At 40.5% G+C, this 20688-nt stretch overlaps 1 protein-coding gene across 2 annotated transcripts in view; it reads right to left on the bottom strand.

Annotated features, from left to right (window-relative positions):
• Positions 1-11919, bottom strand: part of LOC122811395 — a gene marked incomplete at its 5' end in the record, with an annotated part of 129684 nt that extends 117765 nt beyond the window's left edge. For both annotated transcript variants that reach the window (XM_044083215.1, XM_044083216.1), the window contains 2 exon segments: positions 3308-3424; positions 11812-11919. In XM_044083215.1, coding sequence (XP_043939150.1) covers positions 3308-3424; positions 11812-11919 — 225 coding nt within the window.
• Between the last annotated feature and the right edge of the window lie 8769 nt (positions 11920-20688).

Raw genomic sequence — 20688 nt, 5'->3', positions numbered from 1 at the left:
CTAATGTATGCGGCACCAATCCTTACACATATCAGAAAACATGATCTTGCTAGACTTGTGACATGCTGCAACAAAATTGCCAAGTTCGCTAATAACTGCACCTTTAGAACCCATCACTGTCAGGCTATAAAGGAATTACAATGGCTAGAATTTCCCCAACTACTCAATTACCATCAACTAATCATTGCCTACAATATTGAGAGACATCGCAATAGAACCCCAGCACTGTCACCTACACACACCCTACAAATCAAATCGTCCCCTTCATGCCACTGACAAATCTCTCCTTTGTATCACTAAGGCTAACAACATGGCAGGTAAAGCACTATTCTCCCATAACGTAGTTAAATCCTGGAATAACCTTCCCCCGCTTTATCTTCTGCCTCCACTATTACGCTGTTCAAAAACTCACTTAAATTACACAATGAATTCCTGGCTATGTCCATGCATTACCTAAGCATCACTGTTTCTACCACTTCAGATAGCTTCATATACAATTATTCCCAATGTAATTTTTTTCTATAGTATCAGAAATTTTATTTTCTACTCAAGTTTCTAATAGTTATACTAGTTCATGCTAAACTTACACAAATTAATTTCTAAGTGGTCTCTGTCGGTCTCTATAGTTAGTTACAATGCTTATCTAGTATCAGTTTCTGTATCAAAAGTTGTACTTTTTATCTAGTGTCTAATTTTGTTTTTTTTTTTTGTATCAAAAGTTGTATTTTTATCTGTTGTTAATTTTTTGCTTCTGTACAGATGATCATATTGTTATCATATTGTACAGCTATCTGTTTTTCTGTACTGAATGTGGAGCTTTTCTCCCTGGACCTCTGCTGTAAATGGACATGTGTCCATTCAGACTATCCCACTATCCCGGTAAACAAATGTAAAATAAAAATAAAAAATAAAAATAAATAAATATTGAGTTACTTGGAATAGTATTTGGTAAAGTGGAAGAAATAAAAACACATTAGGAGGCAGTGACACTAATAGTAAAATGAATAAGTGTATTCTGAAAAATATTTAGGTTATTTAAAATCATTTAAAAAGAAAATGTATTTGATTTAAGTCTATTATTTCAAGTAGGTTAGGTTGTATGCGAAGTGTATATTTGTATTCAAGTAAAAAGGAAACAGAAATAATGCAGTTTTACGTTTAGTGTCATATAGGGATCACAACTGAGCTCAGTAGAAAGGGTGATTTTGTACCTGAAAGAAAAGGAAGGTTACGATTAATATAGTCTATTGTATATATGGCATCCTTACACTTATACTCAGTACCGAGATGTAGAAAGACAAAAAAAAATGGCTAGATTGCAAACAATTTTGAAGTTGAGTATGGAGTATTTTGGGATAAAGTGAAAGCAGGAAATTATGAATGAAGAAGTTAAAGGATGCCAGAAAAAATTGTTATGGAATGAATGAATACTAAAGAATTAGAGAAAAATTAGGAAAGAATGGTTACTAAATTATATTAATCTTTGGGGTGGACTGAGAAATAAGGTAGTTGAGGCAATAAAGAAAATAAGGCCAATATTTCAGTATTTTAAGAAGAGTCGGGACTTTTTATGAAGACTATGAAAAAGGGAGCCATGTTATATAACAGAATGTGTGACAGGATGTGCATATATTGCAATCGAATACAAACAGCAGAACGTGATTTGTTTAGCATGTCAAAGGATAAAACATCAGAGATTGGGTATGCAAAGAAAATATTCTTGTAAGCATAAAACAAGCGAAGGATGTTGCCATGAATATGATTTTGTATGGAAGAAAATTGATAATGTTTTGGGTCATATGGGAAATCTGGAATGAAAAAATGAAGACACGTTTTATTTAATAAACAATGGACTTTCGCAAACATTCTGGTTGTGGAAAAAAGGGAGGAGAGCAATAATGAAGTAAGTTTGTATTTTGCTGGACTGAAGAGGAGTTGTATCTCTGTACATGGATATTGTATATATTCAACATATTATAAACATTGCAAATACTGCATGTACATGGATACTGTATATATTCAAAACATTATAAACATTGTAAATACTGCAAATGTCATGTGCAAATATTTGAAATTGTCGTAAAATAGTGTAATACCATGTGAGGGTTATACAAGTAAAAAAAAAAAAAAGTACTCTTATCGATATGTGCTGTGAGATCTTTTGACTCCACTTGCGCTTCCACCAACTTAAGCAGATGGTACCTCGGTTTACAAGAAATACATGAAGATGTATACAGAAGAGTCCTAGCACAAGTAGTAATGATAATAACAAGGATACCCACTTGCTAAACCGGTAGCCCCCCTGGATATACAGTCCCTTTTCGGGGTGACCCAGGAGCAATAAATGGCTAAGTGACTTGGTCAAGGTCAGACAGTAGGTAAAGGAGGACTGAGAGAATCAAACCCTGTACCAAAGGAGCTATAGCTCACAGTCTTAATCCTCTGCACCCACTGCCAAACACTGTTGAAGCAGGTAAGCAGGGAACTTATAAGCAAACAGGATTGTCTGGAATCTCTAAAACTGGCCAAAATAGTATATGTTTGTTAAGGTTAAAGCTGGTAACTTACTACATGAATGCTTCTTCAGTAAACCGGGTAGGGCTGGTTGTCACCAACAGACTTGTAAGCAAGACTATGAGTTTACTTATTACTTTTTGTTAACATATACATGTTTAGCTTTAGAGGTTTTATTGTACTGTGCTTGTTTTTCAGTAAGCACATTAATAAATGTTAACAGAATATTAAATTTGAAAAGGAGAACAACAACCTACATAAAGCAGGTAAACATGCCTTTACAGATTTGTATATTTGAGCCTGAGCCTTGGATGCTAAAAGGCTGAAATCAATAAGCCTGCAGGAAAAAGTGTAAAAAGAACAACTATTTTCAACAGGTAAACACCAGACAATACTTAAATCAGAAGCATCAATGATGTGGAGGCCCAAGGGAACAGACTGGCTTTAAAAATTAAAATGCATTAGTCTGAATACTACACAGCATAGCAAGCAAACAAATGAGTTTAGTTATTCCATCTGGGTGTTGGCTTTATGTAATAGCAAATACAACAGTACAGCTGTCATAACACACACCTATGTCACCTGACTGTATTAATTTACTTCAAAGGGAAATGCACATCATTAAGAACAAAGAGTAATGTATGAAGAAAGGAGTTTTTTTCCTTTTACCTATAACTACCACTAATGATAGCAAAGTCTGCTATAAAGGAGTGCTGAAGCACATCTGAAGCTTTGAAGGCATTACATTTAACAAAAAGACAGTAAAAACACTAAATACCACTAGAATGTTTACCTCCAGAGCTTTGTCTCGCTGTTTCAGCCTTTCCTGCAGCTTTTCAGTCAGACTGTTTTTAACTTCTTCCAAAGACTCAGTACCTGGCTTCAGTCTGATGATCAGGTTCAAGCATTCCTAAAAATTAGGTGAAATACAAGATTAGTTTATGGGTAATTCTATTGCATTACATCAATGACTAGCTGACTGAATTTGGATTCACCGATTTCCTGCACGTGTGTATGTGAGCTGAGCATGTGTGCAAGATGGGGGGGGGGGGGGGGTGAGCGACAAGCCCACAACTCCTAACTTTACATAAACATTGCAAAACATGGGGGTGGGGGTAACATAATGCTAAGAGTTTTAAAAACATGGTGAATACACTAGAGTGAGTGAGTCACTTACATCAATATCAAGTCTTTTAGAATCTGGTCCATTGTGTACTCTTCAAGATGAATATCCAATCACTTCTCTGTTTGGAATCTGTTAATCTTCTTGCAGTGCACAAGAGGTGCCCCTACTACGAGTAAGTGGGGAGGGGAACCTTACAAAGACCTGTGGAAGCTGAATAAAAGCAGGAATTGTGCACACTGATAAGGAACAAGAACATCCATGACTACTATTTTGCACATTTCATTAATTTTCAGTTCACAAATGTGAAGTACACGTGAGCTGGACCACCAGAAACAAAGTGAAAAGACAGGGGCAGCAGCAAATAATGTCGGAGTTTACCTTCAAGAGGATGAATTTGAGAAGCAAAAAGATAAAGCTATTAATCTACAGGACCCTGGTCAGACCTAACCTTAAGCATTTTGTGCAGTTTTGGAGGCCATACAAAGAAAAGAGAGCGGGTTGTTAATAGGAACCTAAAGAATAGTAAGCAGGAAGAACCATGAAATTGAGTGGAAGGGACATGACCAGAGACTAGAAGAGCTAAAGTCCTTCTTACCAAGATTAGAAGAGATGGTAGGGACATGACAATTGTGGACAATATTGTTTCAGGGAGATGTGAAAGGGTCATTCTAAAACATGAAGGGCTGATGGGAAAGGAGGGGCACAGGCAGCAGACTGTAGAGGCTAATTATTCACTGGTACTCAAAGTATTTATTGTGCTTTGTTGACCAGGTTAGTCCCACTAGGACACAAGTCTCTTTTTTGGGCAGACCTGAGGTGGTATTAATGTCAAGTAGGAGAAATTTGGCCAGAGCACCAGAGATGTTAAGCCATCTCAGTCATTGTGGCCAACATCTCATCCATCCAGCTCTGCTAAGCATAACTTCATTTCTTCATCCATGTTTTGACATTATAAACTGCTACTTGAAGTAAATGTTGTAACGTATTCTTTCATCTGCAAATATGCATATATACTTGAATTTTAGCATATCCTTTTATCTGTAAAAAAAATGTGTTCATTTCTTATGTGATGCTATTTACCTGTGCTTTTTATCCTCACAGAAAAGTAGCTTTTCAGGAATTGTATGTCCTCACTTGCTGCTAACCTTGCAGGAAAGCATATGAGTAATGCAAACCTAAAATGTTAAGAGTTTTCTGTTCATTTCATTTCATATTTTATTTTGTGCAGATTTCTGAATGCTAGTCGAGTGCTATAATGTTATACAGGACTGCCACTTGCTCTGTAGAAAGCATCAGAATAATGCAGGTTTCAAACAGTAGTAGAAACAGTCTTTTTTTTTCCAAGTTTTGTTTTTTCATCACTTAACACTAGTCAAGTGCAATGGTTTTCTGAACTGCTGTAAAAAAAAAAAAATATATGATGGAATCAATAGATTAATTTAAAAAATGAAGTCCAGAAATTACTGTCACAATAGGGGCTGTATAGTATGGCAACCTATGATAGTTATACATCACAGGATCATAGGACATTACTAGGATTTCGACCCGGAGGTCATTTTAAGTCTAGCCATTTCATCCTAATGTAATACCATAGAAATGTCAGTCAGTACCCAAGGTTACATTTAGTGATGACTGTTCGTGTCCAGGAGGACTGTGGGCTCTGTCTCCAGTAAGAATTTATGGTGCCCCATCCACTCGTCCAGATTCCTCTTGAATAGTGTCATACAGGTGCCCTGTCTCCCAAGAACTGGTATCCCATTCCAAAGATGCGGTAGTTGTTGGAAGATAAATCCGTCCCCTTCAGCATGTCCTGTTTAAGTCGCAGGCCATATTTAGGTCACTGGAATGGGTAAGCCCTAGCCCAGTCTGATTTACAGATATGCAGCAAGTTCATTAGGTTTGGGACTTGGATTGTTCTGTAGGCCAGGCATGTCTCCCCCAAGAAATCTATATGACACTGAGTATAGTGACAGGCACTTTAGTTGTCTGTGTAAGGCACATGAGACACATGCTGGAGCCCCTTGACATTCTTCATTACAAACCTCGGAGGTCTCTCTAATTGCTGCAGGTGCTTAGTACAGTACATGCCAAATGGGTCATTGTACTCAATTATGGGTTGGATAAGTGCCAAGTATAGGAGGGTTATAACCTCTTTTGCTCGAGGCGATGCCTTTACTAATCAACTGTGCTACATAGAAAGCTTTCCTTACAGTAGACACATGGTGGTTGAAGTTAAAGTTGCAGTCACGTTGTGATTTCAGGTCCCTTACCACTTCTTGGTTACTTAGGGTACTGTTGATGATTTGAGAGTGTGAGGGGACATTGTTTGTGCCAAAGGAAATGATGATGCTTTTTTTGCATTCAGTTTGAGACCGTGACTAATGCACCAGTAGATGGTCTGTGTGAGACCCTGCTGGAGAATACTGTCATCATTCATGGATTCAACAATTGCACCAAGTTTGCAGTCGTCTGCAAACTTGGTCAGCCACAACTCCTTAGTATTGACCTGAACCTGCAAAGTATATACCAAACAGTAGGGGGCCCAGCACTGACCCCTGTGTCACCCCAATGGTAACAAGTCTGCTGGTTGATGTGGATTCACCCACTTTGATAGTGTGTCCAGTATGTGAGCCATTTGGCAACCCATCTAACAATGAAGGGTTTACATTCAGTTTGCTAAATTAATTGGTAATTCTTGAATGTGGGATTGTGTCGAAAGCCTTTGCCAGGTTGAGGTATGCTGTGTGCACAGATTTGCTCTCATCAATGGCCTTGGTCACATTTTCAAAGAAATCCACCAAATTTAACAGGCAAGAGCTACCCTTCACAAAATTGATGTGGGTAGGATCCAGGGTTTGGAGGTCACCTATGTATTTATTTATGAGGTACATGATGATACATTCCATGGCCTTACAGATGAGGCTGGTCAGGCTTATGGGTCTGTAATTCCCCTGGGTCAGTTGCTAGGCCACCTTTGTGGAGGGGAATACCTGTTGCTGTTCTCCATTCAGCAGGAATAGAGCCTGTGGTTATGCTATGACTGAAAATGGTACTTAGTTGTGGTGCTAGTTCATGTTTTAGCCTGTTTAGAAGACAGTCTGGGATGTTGTCTGGTCCCATAGAGGCTGTGTTTAGCACCTTGGGCAAGGCTTTGAGGACCTGCTCTTCAGATATGTAGGGTTGGGGGAAGGTGTGTTGTAATTTAGGAGGGGATAAGGGATTCAGCAAACCTATCCACTAGTAGGTTTGTTATCTCTGTGGGGGTCATTGTGTGTGATACCATTGGCTACTAGTTCTGCACATGCTTGGATCCTAGCTTTTAGGTTACATATGTAGCTGTAAAACACCTTATGGTTTTCCTTGGCTGTAGTTGCCAAGTTTCTCTCAAAGGAGCCCTTGAAGAATTTGACAAGTTGTCCTGTCTGTTAAGGCTGAGGAGGGGGCTTTCCCATTGTTGGGGCCTTGCCTTTGTTTTCTTGTACACCAACGTTTTGCATTTATTTTAAGGTTTGTTGATAGTCAATGTCCACCATGGCTGGTTGTTTTTACTTGGGGCTCTGGCTTTTATTCTTTCTGGTACACCTATGGAAGTGATAGTACAGGTCTAAGCTTTGGCATAGTTACCACTTCCAGCTTGGGTGGGGGGCTTGGAATGTATTTAGATCTTCACCTAGGAGGGTATAGTTTACCTTGGTGAAGTGTTTTAGTCCGATTTCACCCTTTTTGAAAGAGTGCTTTACTATGGAATAAGAGTAATAAAGCAATAGACTGCTAAGATTTAGTATGAATTCACTAAACTGTACTCTTTTGACTACACTGCCCACAATGACACTATGCATAATAAACAAAGGAAATAAAGAGCTGCACAATTAAGATAAGCTTTTTAATGAGTGCATAACAAGTGAACACAGAGTCTTGCTTAAGCACCCCCCACCACAAATACACACAAACATGTAATAACATTGTTTCCCGGTGATCGGGGACTGAAAGCTTTGACAAGAACTGAATATCATTAACTGTGTTCATTAGAGGGGAATGACAACGGGGCTGCATAAAGTAACTGGAACCAAGAATAGGGTTAATGATGACATGTAAGTGAGTGGTGACAACTGGCAGGGATCAGGCAAGTTTCTTTCAGACAGAATTTATGAGGGAACAGACAGAAATAAAGGAATAATGTCTTACCTTAAAATTTACAGAGGAATAAGGGGATCAAGAGGCAGCATGGGATAAGGGGTAGAAAAATGGGGGGGGGGCATTAACTGGAGAGGAAATTAATAAGGAACTCAAAGGACTTGTGAAAATAAGGCACAGCATCTGGAGAAGTTATTCACTCTTGATGTTAAAAATTGGCAGTGGAGTTTAGTGATTCATGTGCTTAATTGCAGAACAGCCTCCTTAAAAACTGGAGTAGTGATTCAGGACAGGCCATCAATGAAACATCCCTTTGTAAAACAGGATCTAGGAAAATTATGGAAAAGTAAGAACCTGGCAGTCCCACCTCCACTGCAGGAAAGGGTAGGGAACAGAGTCTATGATACAGGATAATGGTGGTCCTAAAACACTAATCTTTATGCAAACAGACAAATGCATGGTTTCATGCAGGAAACATGCTGTCTGTCCAGCCTGAACCAGTTCTGTGAAGTGGCCACCAATGACATGGATGAAGAAGTCCTATGGATGTAATGCAGCTGGATTTCTAAAAAGCTCTTGGCACACAAGCTCACAGGACATTGGTATAGAAATTAAACATTTTGGGAGTGAGGCCTAACTGATGAGGTGACTAGGACACTGGCTAGCTGGAAGTAGTGGTTAGTGAATTGGAGGGCAATTACCTGAACAAAAACCAGAACCAAGTGAAGCTCCTCAGAATTTGATGCTAAAACTGATCCTGTTCAACATACTTGTGTTGATTATTGAAAAGGGAGTGTGAAGCAAAATTATCTTGTTCACTCATAACACACAAATCGGTGAAGTGATGCCTGATGTAGGAATCAGCCTTCAAAAAGATCTGCTGCAGCTTTAATTTATTTACTTGGGGGAGGGTCGACAGAGACAGCCGAGATTCCAGGCAAAAATGTGTAATTATACATACTTTTATTTTTTACATATTCTACCAGCCTTTACATATTACAGTACCAAGAGGGACACCCTAAGGAAGACACATGAGGGGAGGGGTCTGTGGGTTATAATCTCTACTAGCCTGAATAACGCATTTGAATACAAGAGGAGGTGATATAGGTGAAAAGGATGTGTGGAGAGGCAGACTTGATACTAGTTGTACTGCACTGTTAAAAAGGCATTCAGAACACTGCCCATTTCTGGTAGCTATACAAACAGAATATTACGCTGGAAGAGCTGGACATGCTGAAAGACTCAGCTTGGCAGACAGACACTAGAAGAAAATAAAACGGGGACATGTGTATGGATGCGTGTATATCACCAAGGGGTAAGTGAGGGGATCAAATAAAAGTTTGTTTTTTTTTTGGGGGGGGGGGGCAAAAGACATAAATGGCAGTCACAAATAGGACAAATTAAGGTTAGGTTAAGATAACAGTTCAAAGGGTTGTGAACGTGCTTGAGACTAAACTGTTGGCATCAGTACTAGAGTGCAGATAAAGAGAATCCTGGCTGTCTAGTGTTGGTGAGAGTAAGAACTGGGCACAAGAAAGGGCACTTGCATGAGCTGCAATACCTGAACGGATATACAATTGGGCACAAGAAAGGGCACTTGCATGAGCTGCAATACCTGAACGGATATACAATTGGGCACAAGAAAGGGCACTTGCATGAGCTGCAATACCTGAGCGGATATACAATTGGGCACAAGAAAGGGCACTTGCATGAGCTGCAATACCTGAACGGATATACAATTGGGCACAAGAAAGGGCACTTGCATGAGCTGCAACACCTGAACGGATATACAATTGGGCACAAGAAAGGGCACTTGCATGAGCTGCAATACCTGAACGGATATACAATTGGGCACAAGAAAGGGCACTTGCATGAGCTGCAACACCTGAACGGATATACAATTGGGCACAAGAAAGGGCACTTGCATGAGCTGCAATACCTGAATGGATATACAATTGGGCACAAGAAAGGGCACTTGCATGAGCTGCAACACCTGAACGGATATACAATTGGGCACAAGAAAGGGCACTTGCATGAGCTGCAACACCTGAACGGATATACAATTGGGCACAAGAAAGGGCACTTGCATGAGCTGCAATACCTGAACGGATATACAATTGGGCACAAGAAAGGGCACTTGCATGAGCTGCAATACCTGAACGGATATACAATTGGGCACAAGAAAGGGCACTTGCATGAGCTGCAACACCTGAACGGATATACAATTGGGCACAAGAAAGGGCACTTGCATGAGCTGCAACACCTGAACGGATATACAATTGGGCACAAGAAAGGGCACTTGCATGAGCTGCAATACCTGAACGGATATACAATTGGGCACAAGAAAGGGCACTTGCATGAGCTGCAATACCTGAACGGATATACAATTGGGCACAAGAAAGGGCACTTGCATGAGCTGCAATACCTGAACTGATATACAATTGGGCACAAGAAAGGGCACTTGCATGAGCTGCAATACCTGAACGGATATACAATTGGGCACAAGAAAGGGCACTTGCATGAGCTGCAATACCTGAACGGATATACAATTGGGCACAAGAAAGGGCACTTGCATGAGCTGCAATACCTGAACGGATATACAATTGGGCACAAGAAAGGGCACTTGCATGAGCTGCAATACCTGAACGGATATACTAAAATCAATCTCTATCACTTTAATCGATGTGGTAGGACAAACAGCTTATCGAACCATAAATATCAAAAGTCGATGATAAACAAAAGACAGCATTTTTTGCAGAACCACCCCATACCTCCTGTTAATTAGATTACCAATTTTGAGATGGCACAGCAGTGGTGAAAGGGGAAAGTACCAAATCCCCATTGATCCATGATCTCATATGACAATTTCCCTTCATTTCTGTGTAGTCAGCGTGATGACTTAATATTTATGGCTTGATAAGCCATCTGTCATGCTGATAAAGTGACAAGAACCTGCAAAATCGTGTCTTCTTCCACTAGTACCTTCCCTCATTTGCAATCATGTTCATTTGCACTGTGGTTAAAATAATTTTTACCTTGAGAACATTACACCTTTGAGTGACCTACCCTCTGATGCAAAAAAATACAATGCTACATGTTGTATGCTTTGTAAAAAAAAAAAAAAAAAAATCTTCTGTTTTCCAGGACTACACATGTACTGTGATCTGCTGGGCTGCCCTTTTTACTACTTCTAAAATTACTGCTTCTCTCATTACAATGGTATCCATCTTACACCTGGAGCAGAGTACACAGTACAAGATAAATGCACAAGACTATGTTGTTGTCTTTTGGCTTTTTCCAGTTAGGGGTCGCCACAGTGGAACTCTGGTCCGCTAATGATTGGCAGTAGATTTTCACAAACGCCGAGGTGCTAGGTCGATGTTCAACCTTCAATGAAGGCACGCCCATTTACGCATGTCTTTCGAACGCCCAACCAACTGCGGGGAGGACATGCAGACTCCACACAGAAGGCACTCCCCACACTCCAGCAGAGAATCGAACTGGAGAATCTCTTGCTGTGATGAACTGGATATAGGTCTTCTGGTATGCTTTGTAGTGATAACACAGTTATCACAACTTGGATACCAGCATCTGTTCTACAGATCATTCCATTCTCATTTCTACTGCCTAGGAAAGCAACCAAGTTGCTGAAATGCTTGTCTCTTACCAGCCTGCAGTATGAATGGGTTGACTCCAAATATATTAGAAACGGACTATAACCAGCACTGAAGACAGTCAGTAACAAATGAAGGTACTAGGACAGCAGTCATAAAACGGATGGCACAATTGGTATCTTAAGCGCTGTTTCTAGGTGGCCCTCAAAGTCTCTCAGAAAGAGCAGATTAATAATGCCCTTGCACAGACAATGAAACATCAGCCCTTCTTTCAGTTTGTCACTTGATCAGTCAATAAAGAACTGGATACTGTATCCACTAATAAAACGCACTTCTACTGACTACAAAAATGACTCTTCCCAAATGGTTTAAAATGCAAGTCTCGGCCTTAAGTCTCCAAAATGAAATTGTTCTCATGATTACCTGGAGGGTTCTCTCTTTTTCCTGCAAGCTCTTTGTAAGCCACCCGATTAATTCTTCCTGTTTCTGGATTTTCAGTGCAAACTGAGGTTCTGTCAGCTTCTCTGTTCCCTAGAAAATGGGAAGAAGCATTAAAATTACTTTCTGTACTTTTCCCTATCAAAGAAGAAATGGCACTGCTGATGGGGAGAGAATTTTATGATACACATGAATGTTTATATGACATACACTTACAACCTGCTAATTAAATTACAGAGATTACATTTCAGAAACCGTACAGAAATGCTTTTTTCCCCAAGAAGGGGATTGTGTCCTTACCAGTATACTGGTTCAAGGCTCCTGAGAGCACCCCAGCGCTATCAGGTTTTACCTCATATCATGCGTTCCGGCCCCAAAATCCAGACAATACCAAGAAAGGAGGGGGGGTATCCATATTCATCAAGGACACCCACACCTCAAGACTGGTGGCAACGCACGATGCATCGGAGACCATCCAGGTGCAATTAACCATAGGCAAGACTGCTCTGCAAATTGTAGCATGTTACAGGCCACCCTCACAAACTCAGGAAACTCACATGGCCTTCCTGAAAACACTAGAGGGGATAAATGTATCACCAAACACCATCATACTAGGTGACTTCAATTACCCTAATATAGACTGGGAACACTACTCAAGCCCAAACACCCTAGCCCAAAAGTTCCTGGAATTCATAAACTCAAATGCCATGGAACAACTAGTCACCATCCCCACAAGAGGAGATAACATACTTGATCTCATCATCATGAACATGGGAGCACAATGTTCAAAACCGGAAGTATACCCCTCACTGGTGAGATCAGATCACAAACTAATCTCGCTGGAGGTCCTCATCCCACCCCCACCTGAAATAAAAAGACCACAGTAAAGAACTTCTCAAAAGCCGACTTCACACTTCTAAAGACTAGTGTGGTCTCCTTTCAGGCCCCCGAGCCGGCGGAAAACAATACTCAAGCCGCTGAATCACTTACAAACGCCTTCTACCAGCACCTGCAGGACTGCATGGATAAGGCAATCCCAAGCAAAACAAAGACTCTTTGTACCAAAGGCAAGCGTCCAGTCTGGTGGACCCCAGCCATAAACAAACTCTACAACAAAAGGAGGAAGCTACTACAAGATAGAGCAAAATCCTTAAAAGGTAAGACACCCTTGATCACTATAAGTAAAAAACTAAGAGCTCTCATAAAATCATCCAAAGCAAATTTCGAGAGAAAAATAGTTAAAGACTCAAAAGACAATCATAAGGCCTTCTTTAGCTATGTTAGAAACCTAGGAGGAAACTCCCAGATATGCTCAGAACTAGTTCAAAATGATGTGAAGATTACTGATCCTACAGACATTGCCAACATACTGGCTGACAGGTTCAGTGCAAACTTCTCCCTCCCCCAAAAGGAGAGATATCTATACCAAATGAGTGCATCCCCCAAACATCTCCAGCGCCCAAGTGAGAACTGCTCTCTCCAAAGCAAATAACACAGCATCCATGGGACCCGATGGTGTCCCCGGCTGTGTGCTCCACGAACTCAATGAGGAATTAAACCCACAGCTAGGACAGCTGTTTAATCAAAGTCTTACCTCTGGATACGTACCCAGGAGTGGCGCACTGCAACTGTGGTCCCACTTCACAAAGGCGGTGCCTCCACAGACCCTGGAAATTACCGGCCCATTAGCTTGACAAGCCTTATCTGCAAAGCCATGGAGTGGATCATAATGGACCTCATAAATAAAGACATAGGGAATTTGCAGACTTTGGATCCAACCCAGTTTGGCTTTGTCAAAGGCAGATCATGCCTTTTAAACTTGGTTGACTTTTTCGAAACAGTCACCAAAGCCATTGATGAGGGAAAGGCAGTCCATACAGCCTACCTCGATCTGGCTAAGGCCTTCGATACAATACCCCACTCGGGTATCATTGAAAAACTCATCAGCTTAAATGTTAACCCATACATCACAAGATGGGTTGCAAACTGGCTGAGTGACAGAACCCACAGGGTCAGAGTTGCTGGCGCCATGTCAGACTCAAAGCCTGTCACAAGTGGTGTCCCACAGGGCTCAGTCCTGGGCCCACTCTTGTTTGGCATCTACTTTTCAAGTACAAGCAAACACAGGAGGGTTATGGCTGACAAAGTTTGCAGATGACTGCAAACTGGGCGCCATAGTAGAAAACACATCTGACACAGATATCCTTCAGAAGGGTCTCACAGAAACGGATAACTGGTGCCAGAGCCACGGCCTAAAGTTAAATGCCAAAAATGCATAGTCATACCCTTCGGGAAAAACAAGGTTACCCCTAGCTACCAAATAGGTGGCAATCCACTGAGCACAGAAGAAGTTATCAGGGACCTGGGGACCCAGGTTGATAGTAGTCTGTCATTCGACACCCATGTAGCTAAAGTAGTTAGGAAGTCCTTCTACATTGCCCACCTTATCATGAAGGGATTCTCATCTAGATCAAGGGAGGTCATAGTCTCCCTTTACTCATCACTCATCAGACCAATGATTGAGTACAATGCCCCATTCGGAATGTATCTGACCCGACACTTGCAGCAGCTGGAGAGGCCACAAAAGTTCCTCACCAAAAGGATAAAGGGTCTCAAAAATCTGTCCTATGCTGCCCGACTGAAAGAACTCCAGCTCTATTCAGTCGCTACCGCTTGCTCAGAGGTGACCTTTGCCTAACATACAAGGCCATGTCAAACCCAGATTTGATGAATATGCTTCACCTCAAAAATCTAGATCCATCAGAGCCACAAGGGCGGAGACTTAAACCTCGACACGGCTATTAATAGGACGTGCTGGAGGGATAGATTCATCACCCAAAGACTCCCTATGCTGTGGAACAAAATCCCGGTACATGTGAGGCAGAGCACCTCGCTGGCCTTGTTCAAGAGAAATCTTGACCAATGGATGGGAGATCGCAGATATACCCCAGGAATTACCTCAGTGTCACTGCTCGACAGAGGCACAGCAAAATAATGGGTATAGTTCCCCATACTAAAGGGGTGGCGTAAGCCACAAAACAATGGGCTAGGCTTATAAATGCCCTCGGGCAGATAGCCTAGTATGAACCTATGAACCTATGAAATATGGCAGTTTCTCCTCCTCATTTGAAAGTTAAAACTAAACTATACTCCTTCCAGTGGAGCATCTCATTTCATTCCCAACTATGCACAGAAGCTCAGGCTTACCTCTTTTATACATGGTCTCTCTTTAGGGTGCAGAATGTAGTCAAGAGTCTCTATGAAACAATGCCTTCTTTGCACTAACAGTGACTGGAGAAAGTGAACATAACCTTATTGTTTTGCATGAAGGAAAAATCATGCATGAGTTAGTAACCAGCAGATGAAAGTACTATCATAGCACCACAATCTGTAAAAGCATGCTTACATAAAGCCAAGTAGGAAAGGCTTCAAAATGCCTGGACAAAACTGAAGTATAATGTAGATGTCTGGATCCCCAGTTTAACCCTCTATGGGCATGATACATGGCTCAAATGTAGGGGCCAGCTTCATCTTTACATGAGGGCAAGCAAAGACCAGATAAAAGCAACGTGATTAAGGCAAAATAAAATAGCTATACAGCAGCTTCTAAATGAATGGACCACAAAAATCTAAATACTAATCAAAGCATTTAATTTCAGGATGTTCTGTGGCCTACTGGGAAAATGTAGTTTACTTTGGCAGCTGAAGATAACATGCTCTTCCTATACAGCAATTTATTCCGTCATGTTTATCTTAATCACCAGTAAAACTGCATGAAACTGTAAGTAGGGAACAATACATTACATGAGCTAGGAATTTAATCACAAAGTTAATCATTTCCCATTTTAATCACAAAGTTAATCATTTCCCATTCTTTCTAGATTACATCATTCTTACTATGATAAAAACATGTAAAACATACGCAGACACACACGCTTACCTTTTCTATATGTATGTGAACCCTACAATTGTATACTTTCTTCAAAACGGAATTACACACAGCTATAAAACACTCATACACCATATTCTCAGGTCTTCAAGAGAGACTTCTGAGGTGCAGCATTCAAATGGATTTCGTCCTTTCACTCAGAACTCCGTGAAGGAAACAATCTTGGCACCTACATAGATGGAAGCCATATCACATTGGCCTTTCCTTGTACTCCTGCTCCTGGTATAAGGGAAATGAATGATGACACAGACTCCAGTTCCTTCTATCAAAGGAGCCATGTAGTCTTCTTAAAAAGAATAAACTTAAAAGATCATTTACAATATCATAAAAATGCTTTGCAAAATTCCTTTACTTTTTGAAAACATCCAAATTTAGAAAGTCCCAGAAATATAGCCAGAGAGTTTTTAATAGCTACCTACTTCACATTTCTTCAAAGATGTACATATATGATGCTACTTATCTACAAGTGTTATTTCAAGTTTGGTGGTCTCTGAAGTGGCTCCCAGCAATGGGATGGATTTCAAACCAACTTAGAAACCCCACAGCAGTGTCAGTGATTCACAGGTAGCACACTCATTTGTTGGTGCTGGAAAATCAGAAATTGTGGGTTAGATTCTCAGCCAGGTTATTGGATTAATTTTCCAGTACTGACACTGGAGTGCTACAAAAGGTGGTGGTGGGGGGATTGCTGCACTCCTTAGTGTGCTGTCCTTTGGATGTTAAACTGAGGTCCCATCTTCTTGAGATAATGGCAGCTTACATCAATGTAAAAAATCTCACATTTACCAATAATAGTAGGAGATTATGTTTTACATTAGGTAACTTTTCCAGTAGCTTAAGAAATTTAGGTCCCACCCCCACCAAATGACCAGCTTTTCAGAGCTTAAGGGCAGCCTCCATGCACTGTATCAAGAGCTAGAGCGGAGCTCCATATACAAAGACAGAGTGCCAAAATCTACACCGGTCTGCAAAAAAGAGCTGTCGAACTTTGAAATGGTAATTAGGAAGGGTAGCAGGCAGGCAGCTAGGCATATTTCTAGTTTGAAAACAAGGCCAATAAGGGTTTTCAATTACAAGATTGGCAAAGCAAACGAGCACCGAAACTTAGAAAATTTAATTTAAGACTTCTTCAGTAAATTCAAAATATGTGATGCTTTGGTTGCAAATGCAGAACATGAATACAACAATATCATATGTTGTTGTTTGTCTTTCGGCTTTTCCCAGTTAGGGGTCGCCACAGCGGAACTCCAGTCCACTAATGATTGACAGTAGATTTTTACGGTGCCGAGTTGCCAGCTCGACGCCCAACCTTCAACGAAGGCACGCCCATTCATGCATGTTTTTCGGAATGCTACTCAACCGCGGGGAGGACATGCAGACTCCACACAGAAGGCACTCCCCTCACTCCAGCTGAGAATCGAACGGGAGAACCTCTTGCTGTGAGGCAACAATGCTACTGCTGCACCACCGCGGATCTAATAGACCCTAATATGGGTTTATATGTATGCTTAAGTGGAAGCGTCACTAAAGCTTTTCATTAATTGTTTATTATAAATTATGTAAGGAAGGGGGTGACCAAGATATAGAATCACTTCTGAATAATCAGGAATTGCCTTGTTTTTGTACTGCATCAGAACAGTCATTGGAGAGGTTTACAAGAACTTTTGGCAATAATTGAAGTATAGATGTATTCCACTGGACATTTAGTTGCGCTATAAAGAAAATTCATAGTTAATTATTTGAAATTGATAAATAGCATTTTGAAAAACAGAGAATTTTCATCATCTCGGAAGCAAGCAACAGTCATAATAGTTACACTAAAAATCAGAGAAAGACATCATTGTAGATATTCAATATCCTTTCCATGGTCTTCTTTTTCTGCTACTTGTTCAGCTGATAAAGCCACTACTCATGACAGCCTCCTCTTAGTGGTGACCAACAAGCAACATCTAGTTAAGTAACTTGCTCATAGCCATAAAAACATGTAAACTGAGACTGCGGGAATCAAACCCAGGAGTATAAAATGAAGTTTATTAGTAGCACATAGCCTTAATCCTGTGTTTCAAACTGGCTGATGACTTTTGGGATATTATCAATCCATTGGCATTTCACCAGCCAGGTGTGTTTTAGCTATGAGTGCCTTTCAGATCAGTGCTACTCACAGTTGTTAGCCACTGGGTAAAGCACTTGTGCAGATACAGGCAACAATGAGCAGCGGCCTTCATTTTTTTTTTTGAAAATAATCCCTTACTAGAGTACCTTATTGTTGGAAGGATACAGTCCTGCTACACCTTGAACATTCCAGTATGAAACCATCCAGCATGCCTGGAAAAGAGTATTCTTCTCGTTAAGTGCAGTCGGCAAACAAGCAGCAGGTCATATGACCTTCCATACAACCGATTAGAATAATTGGTGGTGAGACTCTCTCTATTCAGGATTCAAGTACAGTGAATTTGCCAGGCAACATTCAAGGTAACTTTACTGTATGTAAACATCGTACAATACAAAGTCATAACACCATCTCTACAAACAAGGAAGTACCAGACCTTTCACCAAAGCCCCATTTGACCATTCACTTAATCACTCCCTAACCATAAAAATTAAGTACTGTTACCAAGACCAGGAAAACATATCAAATCATTTTTCTTAGGGTGAATACTTCACAAAACTGTACTGCAATACGGCTATTCCTTTGCGGTCTCATTCTTCATTTTGGTTAGAATACTCCACCATGGCAAACTGATGGAACAGATTAAAGGAGAAAGAAAAGATTGGGGAGCTTTAGAAATACTGCTTCGTAAAAAGGAAAAAGGGGTGTTACAGATACATGAAATGTACATAGTTTTTGTTAAAAGGAAGAAAATTAGATAAATATTGGCAAGTAACAGATGACTCATGAAAGTAATCAGTGTTAGAAAAGTGTTAATAATGTTGCTTTATATTATTAATGTAAAAGGATGTCAGACAAAGACAAATGAGACAAGAAATGAGGACCTATAATAATCCAAACGCTGTTTATAATTCAGTGGTACAGAAAATGTTTGATAAATAGAATTGTATTTTATTGAAAAAATAAAGACAATGCTGTGCTATGAATCAGACATGGTGAAAGAGTCTACCAACATATCCTGAACCAAAGTAACAAGCCCACCCTCCACTCGTTCTGGAATGAGCACCCAAGTTGTAGCTTTTAGTAAATGCACTGTGTTGAGGTAGCAGAATCTCTCATAAAGGATGCAGGTAAGTAATCACTTATAGCTGCAGGTTTCTTTACTGTATTTTTTTTACTGGTTTGACCATTTTAACTGAAGCAAAGCAAAACAAAAAGCGCTACTCAGTTTTTCAGATATCACTTATCTGAGCAAGTCCTTTTAAGCATCCTGTTTATCAACATGCATGCATCCATTTGAAAATGAAATATATTACCTTCTATCTACTGCACTGTCCGGGCTGAGCATTCAAATGATCCATGGAGTAAAAGTAGGCAGCTGAATATTTGGTTAAATACAAAGTACAACATGACCAGAAGCATAGAGGAAGAATTAATTGCCAAAGAGAATATCTGTATGAAAGACAGCAAAAAGGCTATCCCCATACCAATGCTTTGTAACTTGGACCCTTTTCTGGCTGACATAACAGCATTAAGTGATAGCAGTGAATAAAAGTGTTATCCATGAAAAGAATTTTAAAGGAACATAATGAGACTCAAAGTCAAAAGCTCTAAAGCAAAATACTCTTGTAGTACATAGAGTGCATGTATCCAACTCTTGTAGTACATGGAGTACATGTATCCAAACAGAAACATAAGACAGACTGGAAAGTTCAGAAGGGTAATTAAACACCTTAGCCAACTCCACCTTAGGGTGTGTACTAGATATCTGACTAGATATCTGGAATGACAACAGAACCCAAACCTCTGCCACTCAGATACATTAGATTCACACTGCTAGTTTTCCTTACCTGTTGCACAGTAATCACTTCATTAGGATAAAGGGGGAGAGAGAGAGAGAGAGACACACACACAAAGACAGTTTCTAGCCAAGAGGTCCTTATGGCCTCCCTCTTTGTTCCCAAGTATGCACAATATCTGAAATGTGCACTTCTGAAGTCTGCATACCTACCACAGGGGTTATAAAATGGATGGTAGATGGGATTAGGTACCTCCTTTGACACAGCTGCATAACTTGGAATTACCAGTGATGTGTGTCAGTGACCCAGGAAAAATGGCTATTACCTAAAGCACTGTGGAGAGGGTGAGTGTGCTTCATGGATTCTGGGATGACATAAAACAAGTACACAGTGATTTGGAATACAGTAACAGGAAGCAGACAATAGTTGCAAATGTTGCCTCATTCAGTGCTTCCATGAGACACACTACAACTACCATCTGATTTGCCTCGAGGAGACATACCTTCCATGCTTTAGGAGGGTCACATTATGATCATGTCAGATACAGTCTGTCCCAAGTCAGATTGCTGAGAACATTGGATAGACAGCCTCAGTGTCACCTTTGAATATTCTGCCACACCAATGTATACCTTAAGGCTGACAGTATTTCTCTGGCTTAACACTTATACAGCTCATCAGGCTGCATATGCATGTTTTCCTAGTGCTACACCTTACCTGCTGCCTGTGGGCACAGAGGCTCTCACACCTATTCATTGCTGGCAACTACTTCATAGGCAAAGCACTTATCAGGATAAGTAAAAGGAATAGTCTGGCAGGGTGGCACAGTGGTGACTGCCAATGGTACCATCTGCCCCCACCACCACTGCAGTATGTGATCCTAACTTCCTGCAACCTTATAGAGTACACGGCTACTGTGGGCATTGTTACGTCTGATGCACAACATGGCCAGTCCATGCAAATGTGAAATTATTGGATATTTTGAGTATTTAAACAGTGGTTTATGA

The sequence above is a fragment of the Protopterus annectens genome, chromosome 9.part0, assembly GCF_019279795.1.
Source record: "Protopterus annectens isolate FY-2018-M chromosome 9.part0, PAN1.0, whole genome shotgun sequence".
In the NCBI taxonomy this organism is placed as follows: domain Eukaryota; kingdom Metazoa; phylum Chordata; order Ceratodontiformes; family Protopteridae; genus Protopterus; species Protopterus annectens.
This window is presented reverse-complemented; position numbering and strand designations above follow the sequence as displayed.